Source organism: Monodelphis domestica, chromosome 3 (assembly GCF_027887165.1).
Source record: "Monodelphis domestica isolate mMonDom1 chromosome 3, mMonDom1.pri, whole genome shotgun sequence".
Classification (NCBI taxonomy): domain Eukaryota; kingdom Metazoa; phylum Chordata; class Mammalia; order Didelphimorphia; family Didelphidae; genus Monodelphis; species Monodelphis domestica.
Window position 1 is genome coordinate 506,869,599 of NC_077229.1, and position 22,785 is coordinate 506,892,383.

Below are 22,785 nucleotides of genomic sequence, written 5' to 3' on the forward strand. Positions count from 1 at the left end.
CCCCCATTTGTCAAACTTTTAAACCAGTACATTCTTGGTTGTAAGTAAATATTACATTTAAAAATTTTTTCATTTAATTTCCCCACCCCCACAATTACACGTAAAAACAGTTTCTAATATTTTTCAGAGAAGGTCTAAGAGTAAAGTTGGGAAAGAGAACAGTAACAACAATTCTATCACACTTGGAGACTAGAAAAGTGAGTGGAATGGAAGACCAAAGACATTTTGAGCCTTGAATTTTCTCCCTTATTCCCTGCCCCCCAGATGGTAAGCAAGTAAATATTATCTTTACAACATACGCTCAAGGTTAGTGATAAAGAGAGAGAGAGGAACAGTGGTCAAGGGAAGATGATTTTAGGATAGTGGAGGTTTGAGCATATCTGTAGCCTCGAGAAAAGGAACTCACAGTGAGCGATTTGATCATGCTAAAGGGAGGCAATAATTGATAGAACCAAGTCTTTTAGGAAGAAATCAGAGAGGAGATTAAGGACCTAAACAGAAGAATTAGCCATGAAGGGAAAAAGAGATATTTTTGTAGGACTTGGGAGATGGAGATTGCATAATAATAATTACTCACATTTGTGTAGTGCTTGAGATTTTGCAAAACTTGCAATATTTCATCTCTTATAATTCTCAACAACTACTCTGATGTTGTGACCTGCCCAGGGTTGTTGTCGTTGCTTTCGTTCAATCATGTACAACTGTCTCTAAGCTCATTTAGAGTTTTCTTGACAAAGATACTGGAGTAGTTTGCCATGTCCTTCTCTGGCTCATTTTAGGAAAACAGAGGCAAATAGGGTTAAGTGACTTGCTTAAGATCACACAGTCAGTAAGTGTCTAATAACAGCTCTGAGATCAGGACTTCCTGAATCTAGTCCTACAACTAGTCATTGGACCACCCAGTTGTCCCAAAGTTATGTAACTACTAAAATGTCTAAGGCAAGATTAGAACATCAAAGCCAGTTCTCAGTCTAACTAAACCATTTAAATTATGAATTTAAGGACTTATTTTGATGTGAAATTGGAAGAGATCGCACCCATTTGAAGACCTGTGTGTTCAATAGAGTAGAAGGCAAAATCTTCTACAGATTTTGGGTAGGCTTAAGATGGGGTCTATAGTGGGAAAGGTTGAGAATAGCCTGGGGAAGGGAATTTGATAAGGAATCTACTGAAGATAAATTTTGCTAAACAAAACTAATGGCCCAATTGTTATGGGATACTATTGGTGAAACTTTATTATTTTTCTGCAGAGTGTGAAAGTAAAAATTATGAAAGAGAATAGTAGAATTTTAAACCACATTTGGAGATGGATAGAAGGACAAAGAAGCCAAAATGTTTTGTTACCTTTTGTCAAAACCTCATAGTCAAAAAACAAACAAACAAACAAAAAACAAACTCATAGTTTTTTTTGAGGCAGAAAAACCTGCCTTCCAATCCATTCATTTGAACTTTCCCTTGTAACAAAGGAAACTCAGCCTCCAATACTCCACACAATACAGTATTCTGCCCTAGTTGCTGACCCTCCCCTCCCATCTGAGAAGAGGGAAGTATGTTTCATCATCTGTTTTCGCAGACCATTAATGATTCTTTTTTTCAAATATTGTATGACTTTTTTTAGTGATCTGTTTTTTTTTACATTCTAGTTCACATTGTATATAACATTCATTTGGTTTTGCTTATTTCTCTGTGCCTCAGTTCTTATGGATTTTCCTGTGTTTCTCTAGCTTCCCCGATCTTTATTTTTTATTGTCCAGTAATATTCCATTGCATTTATCTGATGTAGCTTGTTCAACCACTTCTCAGTTCCTGCACACCCACTTGACATTTTTTGAAGCAAGAGTATTTTGGCTTTATTGACTGGGCATGGCTTCGAACTAATGGGACCAATTAAAAATATGGGTCATTATTTATAAATTCAAATGACTATTGCCTTTTCAATATAATCACCTTTCTTTGAATGATGTTCAAAACTGATTTTTGAGCTCTTTGTAATTGCCTTCAGAACCAGTTTAAAGATGCTCAAAATGTTTCATTATTCTCTTATTTAATAGCATTTTGGACCGAAAATGACATTAGCTCAGCTTCATCATCAACTTCTTCATTAGGTTCAGTTCTGAATGACTTACAGCTAACTAAAAAAAGTAATTTTAGCATTTTGAAAGGATGAAGATTTGTCACCATTTACAAATATTGGAAAGAATGCACCATAGGCTGTGAAAGAAAATTGTAATGTAATGAATTATATCTTTTTTTTAAAACCTTACCTTCTGTCTTGGAACCATTACTGTGTATTGGTTCCAAGGCAGAAGAATGGTAAGGGCTAGGCAATGGGGGTCAAGTGACTTGCCCAGGGTCACACAGCTGGGAGGTGTCTGAGGTCAGATTGGAACCCAGGACCTCCCTTCCCTAGGCCTGGCTCTCAATCCACTGAGCCCCCCAGCTGTCCCCTGAATTATATCTTTTTGAAAACTGTTGTAAAAATCTTATCATTGGTTTTGTGTTTCCATTCTCTTGTGCTTCTGGTCCTGCTTAATGCTACCATTTGGGGCTAATTTTTAACGATTTTCCTTCTGTTATCCTATTGCTCAGAAGTTTTCAATGACTCTCGGTTACCAAGTCTAACCTTCTAAGTAGTCAGGTATTTGTTGATCCCTACTAGGCATCCCAGCCGTGTGTGTTGCAGTTCTTATTTCTGAATCCTCCTTTTTCATTTCCCACTTCTCACACCATCGCTAAAGTATTTCACTTTTTGAAACTTTAACTTATATGGAAACTATTAATGCTAGACATGCCAACTACGTCACAGAGATGTTGTGAGGTCAAGTGAAATAATGTTGTTGGTAACATTTAAAATTTGTTTTTATTGATACTCTCATGTTTTCCCAACACCTTCATTTCCTAACGTTTTCCTCTGTACCCTCACCCACACCCCCATCTGCTGAACAATCTTTTGTAACAATAATTTAAAAAGAAAGTGGGGGAAGAAACAGTTTCATGAACATCTTAGTCCGAACATTATACGAAATGTTCCATACCCCTAACTCGTCACCTTTGCAAAGGTGGGAAAGAGGAGCGTTATTATCTCTTCTTTGGGGTTCAGCTTGTTTATTATAATTACACACCATTCATGGGTTTTTTTTCCCTTCAGAAATGAGACCCCACATAACAATATTCATCCAAAGTTTATTCCAAAGGGATTGTTTTTTATTCCCTGATCACATCTCATGCTTTCCTGCCTTTGTATGTTTGCTCATATTATTTTTGTCTGAAAAACCCTTATCTTGTATTTTTGCCATTTGAAATCCTACTCACCCTTTTAAGCCTCAGCTCAAATGCCAAGTCCTCCATGAAGCCTTCCATCATAGTATATAAAAGGCTTAAAGGTAGGAGAAAAAAAACAATTTTTCTAGTTCAGAGGATCTTAACCTACCCTTTTTTTTCTTTTTTCTTTTTTTATTTTTATTTGGTCATTTCCAAACATTATTCATTGGAAACAAAGATCATTTTCTTTTCTTCCCTCCCCCCCTCCCTCCACCTCTCCCACAGCCGACATGCAATTCCACTGGGTATCACATGTGTTCTTGATTCAAACCCATTTCCATGTTGTTGGTATTTGCATTAGAGTGTTCATTTAGAGTCTCTCCTCAGTCATATCCCCTCCAACCCTGTAGTCAAGCAGTTGCTTTTCATCGGTGTTTTTACCCCTACAGTTTATCCTCTGCTTGTGGGTAGTATTTTTTAGATCCCTGCAGATTGTTCAGGGACATTGCATTGCCACTAATGGAGAAGTCCAGCACCTTCGATTGTACCACAGTGTATTAGTCTCTGTGTACAATGTTTTCCTGGTTCTGCTCCTCTCGCTCTGCATCACTTCCTGGAGGTTGTTCCAGTCTCCATGGAATTCCTCCACTTTATTATTCCTTTGAGGACAATAGTATTCCATCACCAACAGATACCACAATTTGTTCAGTCCCAATTGAAGGGCATCCCCTCGTTTTCCAATTTTTGGCCACCACAAAGAGTGTGGCTATAAATATTTTTCTACAGGTCTTTTTCCTTATTATCTCTTTGGGGTACAATCCCAGCAGTGCTATGGCTGGATCAAAGGGCAGACAGTCTTTTAAAGCCCTTTGGGCATAGTTCCAAATTGCCTTCCATAATTGTTGGATCAATTCACAACTCCACCAGCAATGAATTAATGTCCCAACTTTGCCACATCCCCTCCAGCATTCATTACTTTCCATAGCTGTCATGTTAGCCAATCTTCTGGGTGTGAGGTGATACCTCAGAGTTGTTTTGATTTGCATCTCTCTGATTATAGAGATTTAGAACACTTTTTCATGTGCTTATTAATAGTTTTGATTTCTTTGGCTGGGAACTGCCTGTTCATGTCCCTTGCCCATTTATCAATTGGAGAATGGCTTGATTTTTTGTACAATTGATTTGGCTTTAACCTACCCTTAAGGGATCTATAGACAGATTCAGGGGTCTATGAACTTGGATGGGGGAAAAAGCAAAAAAACCCTTATATTTCTTTCCTTTTTAATCCTCTGGATTTTATTTTATGCCTTTAAAAACATTATTCTGGGGGCAACTAGGTGGTATAGCAGATAGATAGAGCATCAGGCCTAGATTTGGGAGGACCTGAATTCAAATCTGGCTTCACACACTTCCTAGGTGTGTAACCCTGGCCAAGTCACTTAACCCCAATTTGTCTAGTCCTTGTCCTTTCCATCTTAGAGTTGTTACAAAGATGGAATGTCAGTGTTCTAAAAACAAATTTAATTTAAGAAAGAAGTACTGATAGAAAGATAGAAAAGAAGAAAGAGAGACTATTAATCTTAAACCCTGTAAATATACCTTTACTAAGTCTCACTAATAAATAATTCCTAAAACTATCTAAAATTCCTAATACTATCTCTAATTGTCTTCTCAGGCCAGGTTCTTCTGCCTGGCACACCAGGCCTAATCTGCTCTATCTATACATTATTCACTAACTACCTAACTCCCTAAAATAATAGACAGCCACAACTCACTCCTTTACTCAGTTTTTGTATAGCAGCCCAACTGTTGGTAGCCAACTGCCAGCAGATCCTTGCCTCAGTCAGACCTTCTGCTCTTTAGAGATCCCAGAGGCAAAAGACCTTCAACTGTCAGTGCCTGCTTCCTTTTTCTCCTCACTGACCAACTGTCCTCCCCCCCAACTTCCTGTCTGAGGGCAGGCTACTTCCTCTTCTCAGTCCTGGTCTCCCTGGTAACAGAATCCACAGCTCTCACTTACTAACTCACAGTCAGTTCTGATCTACTTAGAAATCCTGCTCTCTAGCCTCTTAAGGAAACACAGAGAGTCTAAGAAAATCCCTTTAACAATGCCCATTTACTTTAGTCAATGGACATACGACATGGACCCAAAGCCCTTCACAAACATCCTGGTTGCCTTCCTCTGGGATGACCTCAATCTATCAGTGTCCTTTTGGTATACAGAACTGAAAACAATCCTCGAGAGGAGGTCATACGTGGGCAGAATACAATAAGACTATGTCTTCCTTCTTCCTGGAAGGAATGTCCTAATTGTCCAAGATCTTATTAGCTTTTGTGGCCAATGTATCAAAATACTAACTCACAGAGCTTGGACTCCACCAAAACCTCTAGTTCTTTTTCAGAAATCCTGATATCTCTTCCTGTCTCCCACATGCTCTACCTGTTAGATTGGTTTGTTTGTTTTTTCACTCGACTACAAGACATTCTACTAATTCCTATTAAATTTTACTTTCTTGATTTTTTTCTCAAAAATGTCTCAAAATTTCTCAATTCAACACATTGTTCTAGACTCTCAAGATCATTTTGGATCCCAATTCTCTCATTGACTGTATTAGCTCTCCCAAATTTGTATCATCTCTAATAGTGACCTATGGCTTTTATCCAAGTCACTGATAACCATTTATAACCACTCTTCAAGTCTGTATTCATTTGAATGTATTATTATTGTCTAATTGATCTTCTCCATAAAAATATAAGAAGATACTTTATCAAAAGCTTGTAAAAATCTAGGTAAACTATATCCACAGATTTTTTTCTCTTCTACTAATTTATTAATTGTATTTTTTAAAAAATGAAATGAGGTTAGTCTGGAATGACATATTTTGATCAAGTCAAACTAGCTCTTTATTATCATCCCATCCTCTTTCTAGATGTTGACTAATCATCTTTTTAATGATCTGTTCTAGAATTTTCTGAAATCTGGCTCATGGGCCTATAGTTTTCAGATTCTGTTTTTTCCCCCTCTTCCCCCACCCAAGGCATTTGGCTTTTTTCTACCTTAAATGGGGTCAGACAACTGAAATGTAAGAAGAGTCAGACAACTGAAATGACTACAGAACAACAATCTTGTAGTACCTCTCTTGTTTTTCATGATCATTTAAATGTCACTGAGAGTGACTTAGCAATCCCATCTGCCATTTTCTTCAGGATACAAAAGTAGTATTCATCTGGGTGAGGTTACTTGAATTTGTCAAGGTTACTAGGTGCTTTCATGCTATCTCATTATTTATCGTGAGTATCAACTCCCTATTAGTCATTTTTTTTTCTACTATTTCTAATGTTGCTGCCAATCTCCTTCAAACGAAAATAGAAAAAAAAATGCCTCTCTCTGCTTTCAGTAATCATTGTCTCATCCACCCTGAACAAAGATCTGAATCCTTTTTTTGAGACTTTTCCCCCCAATAGATTAACCTCAATCACACATTTTTTGTCCCTATCTCATTCTGAGCGTTAGCCTTCCTGATGCTATTTTCAAATGATGCTCTATGTTCTTATATTCATCTTTCTTTTCCTTAGCAAAGATTTTTCATTCACTGTTGCCCATTATTATCTTAAAGCACTATGCATTCCCCAGAGACTATCAGTTAATTTAACTAAAAGTGAGTTTGCATTTCTTTTAGGTGAGACTATAGAAAAAGAGATAATAAAGAATGGATTAGTAAACCAATCATTTTACAAATTCAATTTAATTCAGTAATCATTTATTTATCATTTACCAGGAACCACATGGTGCTAGGCAAAAGGGATATAAATAGAAAAGTAGAAGTTCTTGCCCTTTACGTTATATATGTGTGTGTACACATACATATCTACACACATATCTATGCATGTATAAATACACATATATACATATTTATATGCCTTTACATACACATATACATACATATAGGTATATATTATGTATGTATGAATAGAATGTCCCATAAATGCTAGCTGTTGTTGCTATTATTATTGTTATTTCGAGGGATAGAGCTGAGGATGAAGTGTATTCTGGTTAGCAAGAACAGATTGTGCAGTGTAATGGAGAAGGAAGATGAATATTCTATGTGGGGACCATCAAGTACGCCAGTATTGTTTAGTGTGCGTGAGTTGAAGTAATGTATAAAAGTGTTCTGGAACATTAGGTTGGGGTCAGATTGTGCTTGGCCTGAAATGGCAAATGGCAGACTTTACGTTTTACCCCAGAGGCAATAGAAAGCCTGTAAATATCTTAAAGGAGGGGAGTGATATGGATTAGATTGTGCTGGAAGAAGATTATTTTGGCAGTTGTATTGAGGATAGGTTGAACAGGGGAGGTTCTGGAATCAGGAAAAGCAAATAGGAGGCTACTGAAAGAGTTTAGGTAAGAAATGATGAAGGCCTGACTTAAGGTGTTGGTTATATGAGTAAAAAATGGAGAATGGATGGGTAAGGATGTTGTGATGGTTAATATGATAAGACTTGGCCAGCAATATGAAGAGTTAAGGTTCTTGGAGTAATGAATCCCTGATTATTTCTAAGGTTAGAATGTAAGAGGAACAGATGATTTAAAAAAAAAGACAGGGCAGGTAATTGGATCAGGGGATAGAACATCACATCTGGCATTGGGAGAATCTGGGTTCAAATGTGACCTCAGACAAGTCCTAGTTGTGTGCCCTTGGATATTGCCTAGTGGTTACCACTCTTCTGCTTTGAAACTTATATTGATTCTAGGACAGAAAAAAAAGGTTAAAAAAAAGACAATGCTTCAATATTTTAAACTGGCTTTGAACCAGTCAATTATTGTTAAACCTCCTCCTCCCATCCTAGAGCACCCATTCTGTGCTGACCAATCTCCCTGTACAATTAGAAAGAGGGTGGTTGCTTTCTCCTCTACATTTGGGGTATAGAAAACCTAATATACTGTGTATTGAGCTCATAAAATCTCTGTATGAATCTAAATAATTGAAAGTATGGTTATGCTTTGGATAGAAATAAAGATATTAGGGTATAGGCAACTTTAGGGAGAGAAATAGTAATTTCCATTTTAGATATATTGAATCTGAGATGGGGAAGATGTCTAGTTGGCAATGGCTGATGCCATATTGGAGTACAGAAGAGAGAGCTGAAGGATGGGCATTGTGGATCTAGGCATCATATGCATGAAATGATAATTGAACCCATGGGAATTGAGAAGGTCACCAAGAAGGAAAGTATAGAGAAAGAAAAGAGGATCAGAAAAAACCTTGGATACATTTATGCTTAAGGAGAGGTTCTTTGGTAACTCTAAGGGACTCGATGAAAAAAGCCATCTGCCATCCTAAAAGAAAACGATGAAATCCAAATGCAAATCAAAGCATACCATTTTTCCTTTCATTCTATTAATGAGTATCTTCTTTTACGTGTGTTTTATGTCTTCTTTCACAACATGACAAATACAGAAATGTTTATTGCATGATAACACATATATAACCTATATCATAATGCTTACCTCTTTGGGAAGGAGAAAAGGGAAAGAGGGAGGGAAAGAATTTGAAGAACAAAATATCAGAAAGCAAATGTTAAAAATTATTTCTTCAGACAATTGGGAGAAAATTATAATAAAGTCTTTGGGGAAAAATAGACACTATATTAACCTCTCCAAAATAAAAATTAAAGGAAACGTTCATTTAGAACATTCATTAAAGAAGTGTTCAAGTAATTGTGAGAACTAGGAGAGAACAGATGTTTTTTCCTTGAGAATTTGGCTATGGAAAGGAGAAAAGACATAGGACAATAGCTTGAGAGAATGATAGAGACTCCAAAGAAATTTTTTTTGACCTGAAACATCTCCCTCTTACTTGTCGTGAGCTTGAAATTTCAAATTTCCAAGTAGAGTTCATTTAAAGACCTTTCTGATTTCCGATGCATTATAAAATTTTTCTTTCACAATCAAAGGTTATTGAAATACTTTGTCACTTTTAGTTGTAGGATACTATATAGTAAGGAGAGTCCTTGATTTTGAAAGACAGATCTCATTCCTAAGATCAGGAGGCTATGAACTGGGATCATACTTGGCTTACTGGATGGTGATAGTGTTTAGAAGAAACTAAATTCCCAAACCTCATCTCCCCTTCAATATCTTCTTTAGGAAAGAAGTTCATATCTAAACCCTTCTCTGTCTTATCTGAGACTTCAGGCATTGCCTCCAGCTCTTTTTTCTTAGATTTTACATCTGAATAGCTATTTCCGAAACAGGGTCAGATGCTATTGTCAGGTATATAGTTTCTGGAATGGGAGTTGCTCCTGCCATATTTCTTGAAGTAATGTTTATTTTACTACTTTTCCATTTGGAAAATGAAATTGCAACCATCTTTACTGAAGAAAGCCATGTCCCTGAAATAATGGAAAATTTGACTCTTCTGCAGCTGCATTGGGTCCAATATAAATGTATTCTGCTAATGCATTAGCCTTTGAAAGTTAAAGCTGCTTGTGCTGCCTGTTGTCCCTATTAAATTTTTAGCATTTTTGAATATTGCATTGCAAGAAGCTTATTTGCATTTGTACATCCTAAGAGCTTTTTTGTTGTTTTCTTTTAGTAAAGAACTCATCCTGAGATCCAGTAATTGCTGTGGGAAATGGTCTTCAGTGATCTTACATCAAGGACTGTGCACCTCTATGATGAATGGATCAAAGATGCCGGTAAGTTACTAAAATACTTAGATATACCATATAGATTTCCCATTCTTTTAAAAAACATATTCTAGGGGGCAGCTGGGTAGCTCAGTGGATTAAGAGCCAGTCCTAGAGATGGGAGGTCCTAGGTTCAAATCTTGCCTCAGCCACTTCCTAGCTGTGTGACCCTGGGCAAGTCACTTGACCCCCATTGCCTAGCCCTTACCACTCTTCTGCCTTGGAGCCAATACACAGTATTGACTCCAAGATGGAAGGTAAGGGTTTAAAAAAAAAACATATTCTAAATAGCATTGGGGGCATGTAAATGACTACTTGTGGCCAAAGCTTTTTTATTTTAATTAAAAGAAATGATTAACTTTGTTGCCAGGAAAGAAAGCAAGTAGAATGATAAAATTTGAGCTGAATATTCAAGTTGATAGAGTTTAAAAGGATTTTTCCCAAGGTCCACATACCCAGATATTAGGCCTACCTCTCAGGCTAAAGCTTATATTTTACGTTAGGGTTTTTAAAACCTTTAAAGGATTCTTCTCTACCCACCTCTCCAGCCCCACATAAAGACTCATTGAGGTCAATATACTATATGCTGGCGATTTTCTCTAAACCAAAATATAGGGGAAAAGAAACACCTTGAAGCAGGCTCCCTAAAGGTACAGAGGTACAGTAGGGTAGAGGGAGGAGGTTTGCCAATAATTGAATGTTTCAAAGCTAGTTTGAAAGATTAAAAAATTGTCTTTAAAAAAAAATCATTGGTTCCTTTGAAATTCTCACCTTCGAGACGAGCAGGAGTTGATATGTAGTCCAAGAACAATCTCTGAGGGTTGAGGAGATGTTGTCCATAGACTTTGGAACGTTCGTGAACTTGGACAGGAAATATTACTACAGCTTTATTTTCTCAACCCCCTAACTCAAACAGTATTGCCTTCAATTATTGAAAAACATTATTCTGAGAAGGGTTTCATTAGTTTTGCCGGACTGCCAAAGGGTCCATGGGACAAACACAAAAAGGTTAAGAGCACCTGTTCCAGAATTTGTTCTGGCTACTTGGTTAAGAGCTTCTTTAGTCTAGGACCATTGTGCCTTCTGTTTGGTCTTTGGTGTGTTTATTTGCTCACCTTTGAATACATATCCAAGAAGACAATCAGTTAAGAAAACAATAACCAGGGCCCAGGACTAAGGGCCTGGAATCTCTACTTTTCTTATTGACTTTGGCCCTAATGCTGAGCAGTCCTTGGGAAATTTGCTGATGGTAATGGTTTTGGACTTGTGGATGGATGGAGTGGGCATCATGCCCATTAACTTCAGCTGGAAAACAACATGCCTCGGAACTACAAAAAGCCAGAAATTTGGCAGCAGGTCAGAAACCTGCAAATCCCCTACAGGTCCAATAGCAATGCACAGATTTCAAAGCAGAGCTAATTAAAAGTAACATATATGTCGAGGGTGCCTTTGGTATAAATTGCCTGCTCTAAGGATCATGTAACTGGTACCAAGTAATGTATAACATGGGTTGCTCTGGTCCCACTCTCAGGCCAGCTTCCTTACATTTGATTCCTCCCCTCCCCATCCAGGCTTTCCAGGCTTTGGGAGTCTCTCCTCTTTTGTCATTGGCTAGAGCCATTTTTGAATGTGTTCCTCCACTTTGAGGGGCTGCAACTAGCACCCCAGTTCCATTTAATCATATAACAAAGGATTAGTTTGTTCAAAGGAATGGACATCATGCCTATTAACTTCAGCTGGAAAACAACTAGTTCAGAGATACAGTAAGACTAAACATATCAACATTTCCCCCAGTACTTAGGGAGCATTGTCTCCCTCTTACACCGCCTCAGTCTCCGAGGAAGGGAAAGTGATTAGATTCACAGCTTAGCTCTATTCCCTCATGGCATTAGTCCCACAAGGTTCAAGTCCAAAGCCCCATTAGGCAAACATCCAGTACCCTTGCTTTTTAGGGCTTCCCTACTGGACTGGCTGGGCACTTAGGTGGCATAGGGGACAGAATGCCTGTAGCAGTCCAGACATATGTAAACCTTGGTTATATTTTATGGGTGCTCAAAAACCACCCTTATGAGCTACATGCTCATTTTTACCAAACTAAATTCTGTGCCCTGGGTTCAGTACTTAACCTTGTCTAATGGTGACCCAGTCCTGAGGCTACACTCCAGAAGAATCATTTAACATCTGTATCAAACAAGCTTAGATGCCTAAGACCATATGCACTCTTTGATTTGGGGCATTAGCTACATTTATTGTTGTATGATCCCACAGCTTTCTTCTTGTGATGATTACTGAACTTGTCAGACCACCTTTGTCCCTTCCCCCCTTCCTTTTTGTAACCCCAATAAAAATGAGTATGTCTGGACACGAGGAAGTTCTACTCCATCAAAGCTCTTCTCCACCAAGCTCTTGACTACCGAAGCTCTTCACTATCAGAGCTCAATTCTCCCTAGAGCTTACTCGCTTTAAGGACTACTCTTTTGCTACTATTCTCTTGTCTTGGAGCCTTTCTTTATTGTGTTGTTCTATCTTATCACCATCAGTGGAGCACTCAAGCTGGAGCCCAGGTTCTTGAATCCTTAAGTTCTGAATCTTTCTTCCTTTATGGTTTACCCTCATCACCCATTCTCCCTGGGTCTTCAATCTCCCTTCAGAGTGTTCACCCACAAATATATTAATTTGTGACTGCTGGTGAAGAGCCAGCTCCCAAACCCCTTCTTTCCCCTCCCTGACCCCTAACCCTAGGAATTCCTATCCCTCTCCCTCCTGACATATGCCAGGAGCTATAAAGACTCTAACCCCAGGAGTTCTTGTCGCTCCCCCTTCTGACATATGCTAGAAACTGATAACACCTTAGCCTTAGGAGTTCCTGTTCTCTCCCCCCCCCACCCCAGGAATTCCTCTGCACTCCCCCTACCACAAAAGTGTATATAAAGCTTGCAAACCCCAGACTCAGGGCCAGTCATTTCTAGCTGAGCCCAAACTGCAGTTTGTAATAAAATCACTCTTGTGTGTTACATTGTTGGTCTGGTTTCATACTTGGGATCATAACCAGGCACTTTATATGGGGGCTCGTTCCAGGATCCCATAAAGGAAACAGAGTATGACTAACAGAGGGAGGGAACCCTTGTTCCAGGGTGACTCGGGTCGATGGGATTCAGAACATGTCACATCTTGGTGGAGGACAGCAGGGTCCAGTGAGTAACCTCTGGAGGTGTTGAATGAATGAGAAGAAAGTTGTGTGAGAGTGTGAGGGTAAGATTTCCTGAGTAATCGACATATGGCTAAATGGCTGACTATCACCGGCCCGGGGATTATTCAGGACAGCCTATTGCCAAGTTGGTCTAATCTGGGAAAACTGCTCACCTATTTCTGAGTGTGGACCAGGAAAGTACGCAGTTCCTATTTCCCACGAAGGGATAGGTCAGAAATCCTGGGAAGCATGTGGAAAAAGACTATGACACCCCACTTGGCTACATTCACCTAAGGATCACCGACTCCCTCTCCCTTGGATGTGCCATGGGAAGGATCCCTCAGACTCGACTCCCTTAAGCAGGGTATTCTGGCCAGTTGATTTTAGTCGACTTCATTTGTGGGGTTAGAGTCCCCACTGAAGGGGTTAGAGACCCTTGCCTGGGGTTCGAGTTCCCAGTTCAGGGTGGTTAGAGGCCCCCTGGTTGGAGTTAGGGGTGGTTAGAGGCCCCCAGTTTTAAGTAGGAAACCAGTGGATGCACTGGAGGAAGGGGATAAGGCCTTGGGGGAAACCTGGCCACACCACTTTGTTTTTGGGACCACTCACCCCTAACCCCTTGGGGTGAGTAGAGGCGCACATCCAGCCCAATGTTCATATTTGTTGTGTCTGTCTTGACTGTCCAGTCTGTCACATATTGCCCTGTCTGCTTTTGTGTTGGGAAAAATTGGCTCTAAATAGCTTGAAAAAAAATCTAATTTCTTTTTAATGTTGAATGACCATGTTACACCTTCGATAAGCAAGAGGCATGGCCTATCCATGGCACCCTAAAATCGTAATACCATCCTCTACTTGGGTCATGGTTGTGCTGGACTTCTCCCTTTTTCAGTCTGGGAAGCCTCAAGTGTGGAGTGGCTCCCAAGCCTGAGGTCTAAGTCAGATAGGGACTAGCCAACCCAATTAAGACAAAGGGAAAAGTTTCCTCACAGACCCCTCCTGGTGGGAAGAGATCAAATCTCAGCAGTCTGAGTGATAATTCAATTGGGTTTTTTGTTTGTTTGTTTGTTTGTTTTCTCTCATGTTAAATAGCTGAGCACCATCTAGGGAACAAATGAGGAAATTGGCTTCTTGATACCTTAAATTCTAACACCAGGTGGCAATTGGACATATTTTTCAGGAAAGAGGGCATAATATGGACAGAAGGCCCTTACTCTTTGCTTAGATTTTAAGGCAAGGGCCCCCTGAGAAATCCAGGCAGAGATGATAAGAAAAACAGGCAACTTGGAAACTATCAATTCACTGATCAGATCTGCCTTTCTCCTCTGCTGCAAGGAGGAAGAGGGTTGATTCTGGGCAGAAAGACAACAGGTGAGGCACACCTACTTTTTGGATATTTCTGTTTATCATTGTCTTTGTCACATTCTTGCCTCTATGTATTCTTAAATTGGACACTCACAAAAAGAAAGGAAAATGGGGGAGTTGCAAAATTGAACTTCCCACAATCAAAAATCCTTAGCAGAGGACAAAAGCAAATATCTATTCAATGATTTCTTCCTCTTTCTTCCATTGGATGGGCCCCCGAAGGAGAGAAAAAGAGAAAAATTCAGAGCAGAAAAGGGGAGATTTTTTACTCTACAGTTAGAGGCACTTTCCACTTAAGATTAATTCCAAGGGTTGATGCATGCAACGTGGGGAAATTGCTAATGATTTTGATATGGTATAAATATAATTTCATGTATTATGATAACTGTTTGTCAGTTAAATGTGAAATGTTAGCCAAATTTTATTGAGCACAACAAAACTCATGGTTAGAAGTTTGTTTTGTTAGACCTTGCAATGCATAATGGTTTCAGTGAATTTGAGAATTGTCTAAATGTGATTGATATCAAGCCTGACATAGAGAGGAATGTTTTATTCTGCAAGGACAGAAATTGTACTGGCTACTTTATAGATGTAAACGCCACCCAGAAAAAGTTGTTATGTTGTTGAGAAGAACTTACTCTAGAATTTAAACTTGGGATTTCTTCAAATCAGATGTTATTTTAATGTATGTGCTATTAGAACTAGCAATAAGAAATCATGTGACACACAAGAAGTTTTTTAAGTGGTTAATATGTGCATGGAATTTAATAATACAAGTACTAAGAATTTAGTATTTTGCAAAAGAGAGAATGTCTAAACAGTGTTGTCTTTGACTAGGGTTAATATGAATTGTTTTCCACCTAAATAGGTTATGGGTATATGATATGCAAACTGTATGTCCTTAACAAGACAAATTTGACCAGCCCTGAAATCAAGAAGGACTTGTCATGAGGATTAAATACAATTCAGCATAGTACCTTTCCTCTACTTACAATAATGGTAAAGAGGAGAAGCCAAAAGAAATAATGAAGTAGTCCCAATAAGAGAATATAATAAAATTGAAATAGATAAAGCAGATCAATCCCTTCCTACATTTTTTAGGAAACAGACCCAGCTCCCTCAGGAGGTCAAGCAGCTCATGCAGGCTGTAGACTAGACTTTAATTAGTCTAAGTATGAAAATTAGGAAGGTCAGGAAACAAAAGGAACTTCAGGAATATCAAAGAGGTCAGGATGGAATGCAAGGTAATATATAGCTAACTAGGGATAAGTGATTAAGTACATGTGAAAGTAAACAATTCCTGAATAACCTGAGTATTGTCCATTCATCATTGACCACACATAACTGTTTGTGATAAAGTTTTGTTTGATTGTCAAATAAGAACCTGTATGTGAAAGGAAATAACTTTGTATCTTATAATCTATATAAGTTATCCTATAATGTTAGTCTGATGCAGCTTCCACTAGGGAAGACTGTCCCAGCTGGTAGATTCTTTATTAATCAATAACTAATGGTTCTAATAATTGAATTTTGGGGTGTCTGGACTCATTATATGAAGTGCCTCACTTCAATAAGAGTAATGGATAGAGATACTAGTTAATACTATGAATTCTAGTGTGAAATAGATACAACAAATTATAAATTGGAATAATGTTGATGGAATTTAATCAGGTATGTAGCAATGATTTGAGCTAAAAGAAGACTAAACTGGAGGTTCTATTTTACTTTATACAGAAGTTTGCGAGGAGTGCAGGTAAATGCTTTGAACTTCAGTTTGCTAAAGGACTTAATCAAAGGTTTTTGGAACTTGTGGAGTTCAAACTAAAATCCACTGAGAGTAAATTATTATGAAAGAGGTTTGATACATTCAAAACTTTAAATTATAGTAAGCTCCCTGGTTAAAGAAGGATGGGACAAGGCTGTTAAGTAATAGAATCTAAATTGAGTCAAGCAACCTTAGGATAAATTGCTCACAAGCTATTAACCCCTTCCTTGCACATAGGAAGGAGAAAGAAGTGCTTATAATTGTTCCACACTGATACTTATGAACTGAAATAGGGACCTCAAAGAGTTGACAAGAACTGTGTGATAGAACTTAAAGATGAGTATATTTTAATTGTATACTTCAGAGGTTTAAAGATCCTCCAGAAAGCAAATGTTGCCATCCCTGTCTGACCAAGAAGCTTGTTTGAGGCTGTGGAATCTTAATGTAAACATTCCATGTCCAGAATGATAAAATGAGTTGAGTGATATGTAATTGATAAGTTACCTCACACGAACTTTGGGAATATGTTGGTTGATATTTTGATTACATTTTGATCTGTATAAAGATATATGTTGCAAACAGTAGCCAAGGAGTGGGTAGGACATTAAAGATTGCATATATGTGAAAAATGCTTGCTCAGAATTTTATGATTGTTATGTGAGTTGCTGATAACATATGTGTTTGAAATATTGTTTGGATGTAATCAAAAGTTCATTGAAAACCTGACTGTACCATAGATTTTGTTCAATACTCAGTGATTGCCTCAGTTTATCAATTTGTTCTATAAACTGAAATTTATAATTGATGAGCCCTATGCTAAAGATGCAGTGGTTTAATGATGTAATCCTTTAAAGTAGAATTCTTTTGGGTTACCAATTAGCAATTGAAGTGATACCAGCAGAATGTTTGTTTGACTTATGATGGTAAAAGCAAGTCAGAGAAGGTAGAGAAGGTGGAGAAGGTATGTTGGTTTTGAATTCAGAACAAAGAGGGTCTTTGATCTAAAGTCCATAAAGCTTGAGTATGCGAGTTTGTAAAGGAAGAATGGAAGTTCTTTTCTGCTTTTTAAGCAGAGGGTTTTGAAGGATGAGAGAGGGAGGGAGAGAGACAAAGACAGAGAGAGAGACATAAATTAACTTAGAGATAATATCTAGAATTGATGTATGTGGTTTTGGAAAATCACAAATAATTCTGGAATTTTTCTGAAATTCTTAGAGGGATTCCTGATTGATCTTGTTTTAGTTCCTTCAGATGTCCTAAAGCCAGGATTTGATCTAGCCTGATTTGTATTTACTGTAGAGCTAATGGATTCAACATTCCTGTTCAGACTTTGCGACTAAATAGTGATACATTAATTGTCACCAAAATATGTAAGAATAACTGCTATAATGTAGACTCATAGGCTTTAAGGAATCCTTAGAGAGGGTAAATAATCAGAAACGCTTGTTTGAGGTATATGTAAATTCTTATTTGCTGATAAGCAGAACTTCTTTCAGTTGAAATGGGTGAGACTTGTCTATTAAGGCAAAAGAAGGCTTCTGGGATCTAATGGTGACAAAGTACACAAAGAACAGAGAAAGTCCTGGGATGGTTACAGAGGCATATTCTGGGCTCACCTGAGTAAGGGCCTTTTCTGACCATCTAGGCTGTTAATCCTTGAGTGATACAATGATGGCATGAACCAGTGATAGCTTTGGCCTATACATGAAGCCCTCACTATGTGTCCCTTGGGACATGGGGAAATATTTGTCTTGTTGGCCTTTTCCTTTGTGACAAATTCCTATAATCAGCACATAATGCCAATTGTAAAATTAAAGTTTCCATTTCCTCAAACAACCTATTAGATTAATAATTGAAAATTCTTAAATTGTTAGGGAACATACTTTGAAAAGCAGGTGAAATTTATTCATAGATGACTTATATTTGTAGCCTTAATTTATCACAGTTGAAGTCTGGATCTTGAGCTTGGAAATATAGCTCAAAGCTTTCGTGAATTTCCCCCAGAATCTGGGGGTAAAGGAATTCATCTGTAAAATATTGTTACTCAAGTGTTTGTTGATATTTATAGTTAATGTGTACTTTGCCAAAGGATATTCTTTCAACTCAGGAATCCAATTTCTTAAAGGGATCTATTCCTGTCGAAGATGATTTCTGAAGAAGTCAGTTGGCTAAGATACCCAAATGCACTAATTTTCTCTCTTTATATCTGGTGTTCTAGTTTTTGCCCCAGTCCTGATTTCTACACTTCTATCTTAGGGGCTGACTCTCCCCCTTGTGACCTGTCTCCCAATCAGGGGAAGCAGTCACTGGACATCCTTCAGATCTTCAAGCAGGTCCCCACCTACCTAGGACCTAGGCATGCACTGAGGACACGCCCCTAAACACCCTGTGTCCACAGCCTTTCCCTCCCTGTTCAAATATTGGCTACTTCCCTGTGGGATATGTGGACCTTGTATTTGTAACCTTGTCACTTATCTAGTTGCTTCTAGGGTAGAAGCACTTCAGGGAGTCACCCAGATGCCACTGTAACCTTGGCAACTATTCCAGCTTGAAGCCCTGGACATTGCCTACAGTCAATATCTCTCTCATGACAATAGGCAGGGACAGCTCTACAACCATTCTCAGCTCTGAAGAAGCTACAGAAGGCTGAGACCATCACCCCCTTCCCCTTAGATTTTTGGAGAGAGGGGAGATTACATGGGCATTGTACCCCCAGGGCAAACTATTATCAGGGAAATTCTTCTGCTCCCTTGCATCTTCATGACTCCTAGTCTACACAAAGAGTTGCACACAACTGAAAAATGACTAAACCACATCTGGGCTGTCTATAACATCTCACTTGGATTTCTAGACTTCTGGATCCCAGTGACTTGAGCTCCCATGCTGGAGACTTGACTTTCTAAAATTAGAATTGAAGAAGATGGTCAGAAAAAGCCAAACTCCAGGTTTATTTGGGGGGGACAATTGACCAAGTAGGTGGAGGGCAGATGGCTCTTAGACCCTCCCTTCTTACCACCTGTGTTGCTTGATGTGAATAAAGGGATCCTTCTGCCTCTAATGCAAATGCAAAAAAAAAATCCATATTGCACTAAGTCAGACAATTTTAAGCACACAGCATTTCTAGTTACATAGCCAGTGGGAAAAGGCTGTCCTCTACAACATGGTAAACAACACAGAATGGTGATACATGCACCAATTCTCCTGTATCTAGGAATCAAGGCCCTAGTGTCTTCTGTATGGGCGAAGCCATCCTAGGTGATCTGGGCTTGCACTACATTCCTGTTACAGATATAACTGATGAGTGAAAGAAAAGTATTATTCTACTAGCCAAGGACCTAGAGAGAACTATAAATAGCTGTAAAATGAGAATTTTGTTAATCTTTTTAAAATACACTTTGGGGTGGTTAGATGACTCAGGGGATAGATAGCCAGGCTAGAGATGGGAGATCTTAGAGGTTCAAATGTGATCTCCAAAACTTTCTAGATGTGTGATCCTGGCCAAGCAATTTAATCCCCAATTACCTAGCCCTTACTTAGTATTGATTCTAAGGTAGAATGCCAGGGTGTTAAAACTAAATAAATATAAACCCACTCTTTTCTTTATTTTTGTTATAATAGTGAGTTCTTCAAACTCATACAAAGAAGCAGCATGGCATCAGGGGTAGAGAAGTGGAGGCAGAAATCTGAGGATCTGGGTTCAAATTCCACATATGGACTGTGGGATCCTGGACAAGTCCTTTAAACCTGTCAGAACCTTCAGACAACTCTCTAAAGCTATTAGTGGCAAAGTAGGTACTGAATTGCATTGATAGAGGGTGTTTCCTCATTTGGAGTTCCCCAGATCCAATGAATGAAAAGATCTGGTCCAAAAAATATGTAGAATTGTATTAAATGGAGGATGCATGAGACCAATACTTCATCTTCTCTGTTCCTTGACTTGATTGTCAGGTAAAAGAGCTTCATTTAGAGTCAAAAGACTTGAATTTGAATGTAGTTTCTGCCACTTTATTCCCCCTGTGACTGTGGGCAAATCACTTGGCATTAGATTTCTTCTGCTATAAACTGAATGTATTGAATATGATAGATGAACTTGAAGTTCCCTTTTAACTCTTGACCTAAGAGTCTGTCATCTTACTGCAAATATATTATTCCCTTAATAGGAGAAGTATCCTAACTATATCCATTCATGTAAACCAGTTAAGAATCCATATTTTGGATTAAAAAGTTGTTGTATAAGCAAAACTGATGCAACCAAAATTAGAAGGAAAGAAACACCCTGGGGGAAAAAAATTAATAACAAAATTCTCTGACAAAGGTTTAATTTCCCAAATATATAAGGAACTAAGTCAAATATACAAAAAATCAAGCTGTTTTCCAATTGACAAATAGTCAAGGGATATGAATAGGCAGTTTACACATGAATAAATCAAAACTATCAATAAATTAAAACAACTCTGAGGTACCACCTTATAACTATCAGTCTGGCCAATATGGCAGTAAAGGAAAGTGATAAATGTTGGAGGGGATGTGGCAAAATTGGGACACTAATACCCTGCTGGTGGTGTTGTGAATTGGTCCAACCATTCTGGAGGACAATTGGGAATTATGCCCAAAGGTTTTTAAAGAATGCCTGGCCTTTGACCCATTCATACCACTGCTGGGTTTGTACCCCAAAGAGATAATAAGGGAAAAGACTTGTACAAGAATATTCATAGCTGTGTTCTTTGTGGTGGCAAAAAATTGGAAAATGGGGGATGTCTCAATTGGGTGATGGCTGAAAAATGGTAATATCTGATGGTGATGTAATATTATTGTGCTGAAAGGAATGATGAACTGGAGGATTTCTATGTAAACTGGAAAGACCTCCAGCAATTGATGCTGAGTGAAAGGAGCAGAACCAGGAGAACACTGTATACAGAGAATGATACATTGTGGCACAATCGATTTAATAGACTTTTCTACTAGCAGCAATGAAAAAAAACTATTTTTTTCAAGTGAGCTAACCAGATTCTATTATTAGAGTGAAATAAGTAGATAATTTAAAAAAATTAACACCAGTGGTTCTATTTGGTACCATACTATTGTTGATAAATTGAATTATCCGTGACTTGAACTAAAACCAAATGAAATAATTTTATTCAGTTCAACCAGTTTAATTTATAAATAGATGGTTAGACTAGATGACCTCCAAAATCTTTTCATTCTAAATCTATAATTCTATGTGTATCTGTCTGTCTGTCTGTCTGATGGACCCCTTTGGCATTCTGGCAAAGCCCATGAAACTCTCTTCAGAATTTTATTTTTCAACACACAAAATAAAATACATAGTATTACAAAGGAAAGTGATTATATTGAAAACATACTGAAAGCAATTATATTGAAATCCCTCTCACACACACTCACACACTCTTTTCTGAAATAACCTTAAAGTCATCAGATTGGAGACTTTATGGGACAATCCAGAGGAACTTATGAGAAATAATGCTATTCACATCCACAGAAAGAACTGTGGGAGCAGAAATACAGAAGAAAAACATATGATTGATCACATGGGTTGATGGGGATGTGATTGGGGTTTTGATGTTAAAAGATCCCTCTACTGCAAATATTAATAACATGGTTTTGAACAGTGATACATGTATAACCCAGTACAATTGTTTGTCAACTCTGGGAGAGGGGAGGGAAAGAGGGGTGGGAAAATTCCTGAATTATGTAACCATGGAAAAATATTCTAAATGAAATTTTAAAATAATGTTTAAAAAAATGAATCCATATTTTGGGAGGGAGAAGAAGAAAAGACAGAAAAACCCACATGTTTTCTCTCTATCCAATGTGAACACACCCAGGATAAAATTATTAGCCTGTATTCACTCAAAACTTCAAGGAATTCTGAAAAGAAGAATTTGTTCACATAATGAAGTTGTTCCTTAACTAAATAATGTATGTTAAAACAAAATACTTTTTTTGATTCAGAAATGGCATAGAAAAATACTGAGAGTTTTTCCCAGCGGATGAGATTTCTAAACATCATTTTAAAAGGGCAGGGGGGTGGGAAGTTACTGACATTTACTAGCTTTATAATGATAGGCAAACCACTTGTCTTCTTGGTTACTCTATGCAATTCTCAAAGATTATAAATCATGGATTTTCGTTGTTTGAGGGGATTGCCCTGCTAAGAATAAGATCATAGAATAAAAAGGACGTAAGAGGTCATTTAGTCCAACTACCTTTATTTTACAGATGAGGAAACTTGGGCCCAGAATTGTGTCTTGCCCCAGGAAGTCTCCATGCTGATGAAATTATAGCTCTAAAATTATGGAAATCTCAGCCCCATCTTAAAAAATACATGTATTATTACTCAAAATCTATTTCCATATTATTCTGAGAAGTGTCACATTATTCATTTTTGTGATCAGATAATCTTTTAAAACCAAAACCCCAAATTGTATACCCATATAAACAAGTGATAAATCATATGTTTTCTTCTGCATTTCTACTCCAACAGTTCTTTCTCTAGCTG

At 38.0% G+C, this 22,785-nt stretch overlaps 1 protein-coding gene across 2 annotated transcripts in view; it reads left to right on the plus strand.

Moving 5' to 3' along the window:
• ELOVL7 (ELOVL fatty acid elongase 7) overlaps positions 1–22,785 on the plus strand; it is a 130,319-nt gene that overhangs the window by 70,250 nt on the left and 37,284 nt on the right. For both annotated transcript variants that reach the window (XM_007486367.2, XM_056824877.1), the window contains exon 2: positions 9,858–9,960. In XM_007486367.2, coding sequence (XP_007486429.2) covers positions 9,897–9,960 — 64 coding nt within the window. In that variant the 5' untranslated portion in view covers positions 9,858–9,896. The remainder of the gene's footprint in view (positions 1–9,857; positions 9,961–22,785) is intronic.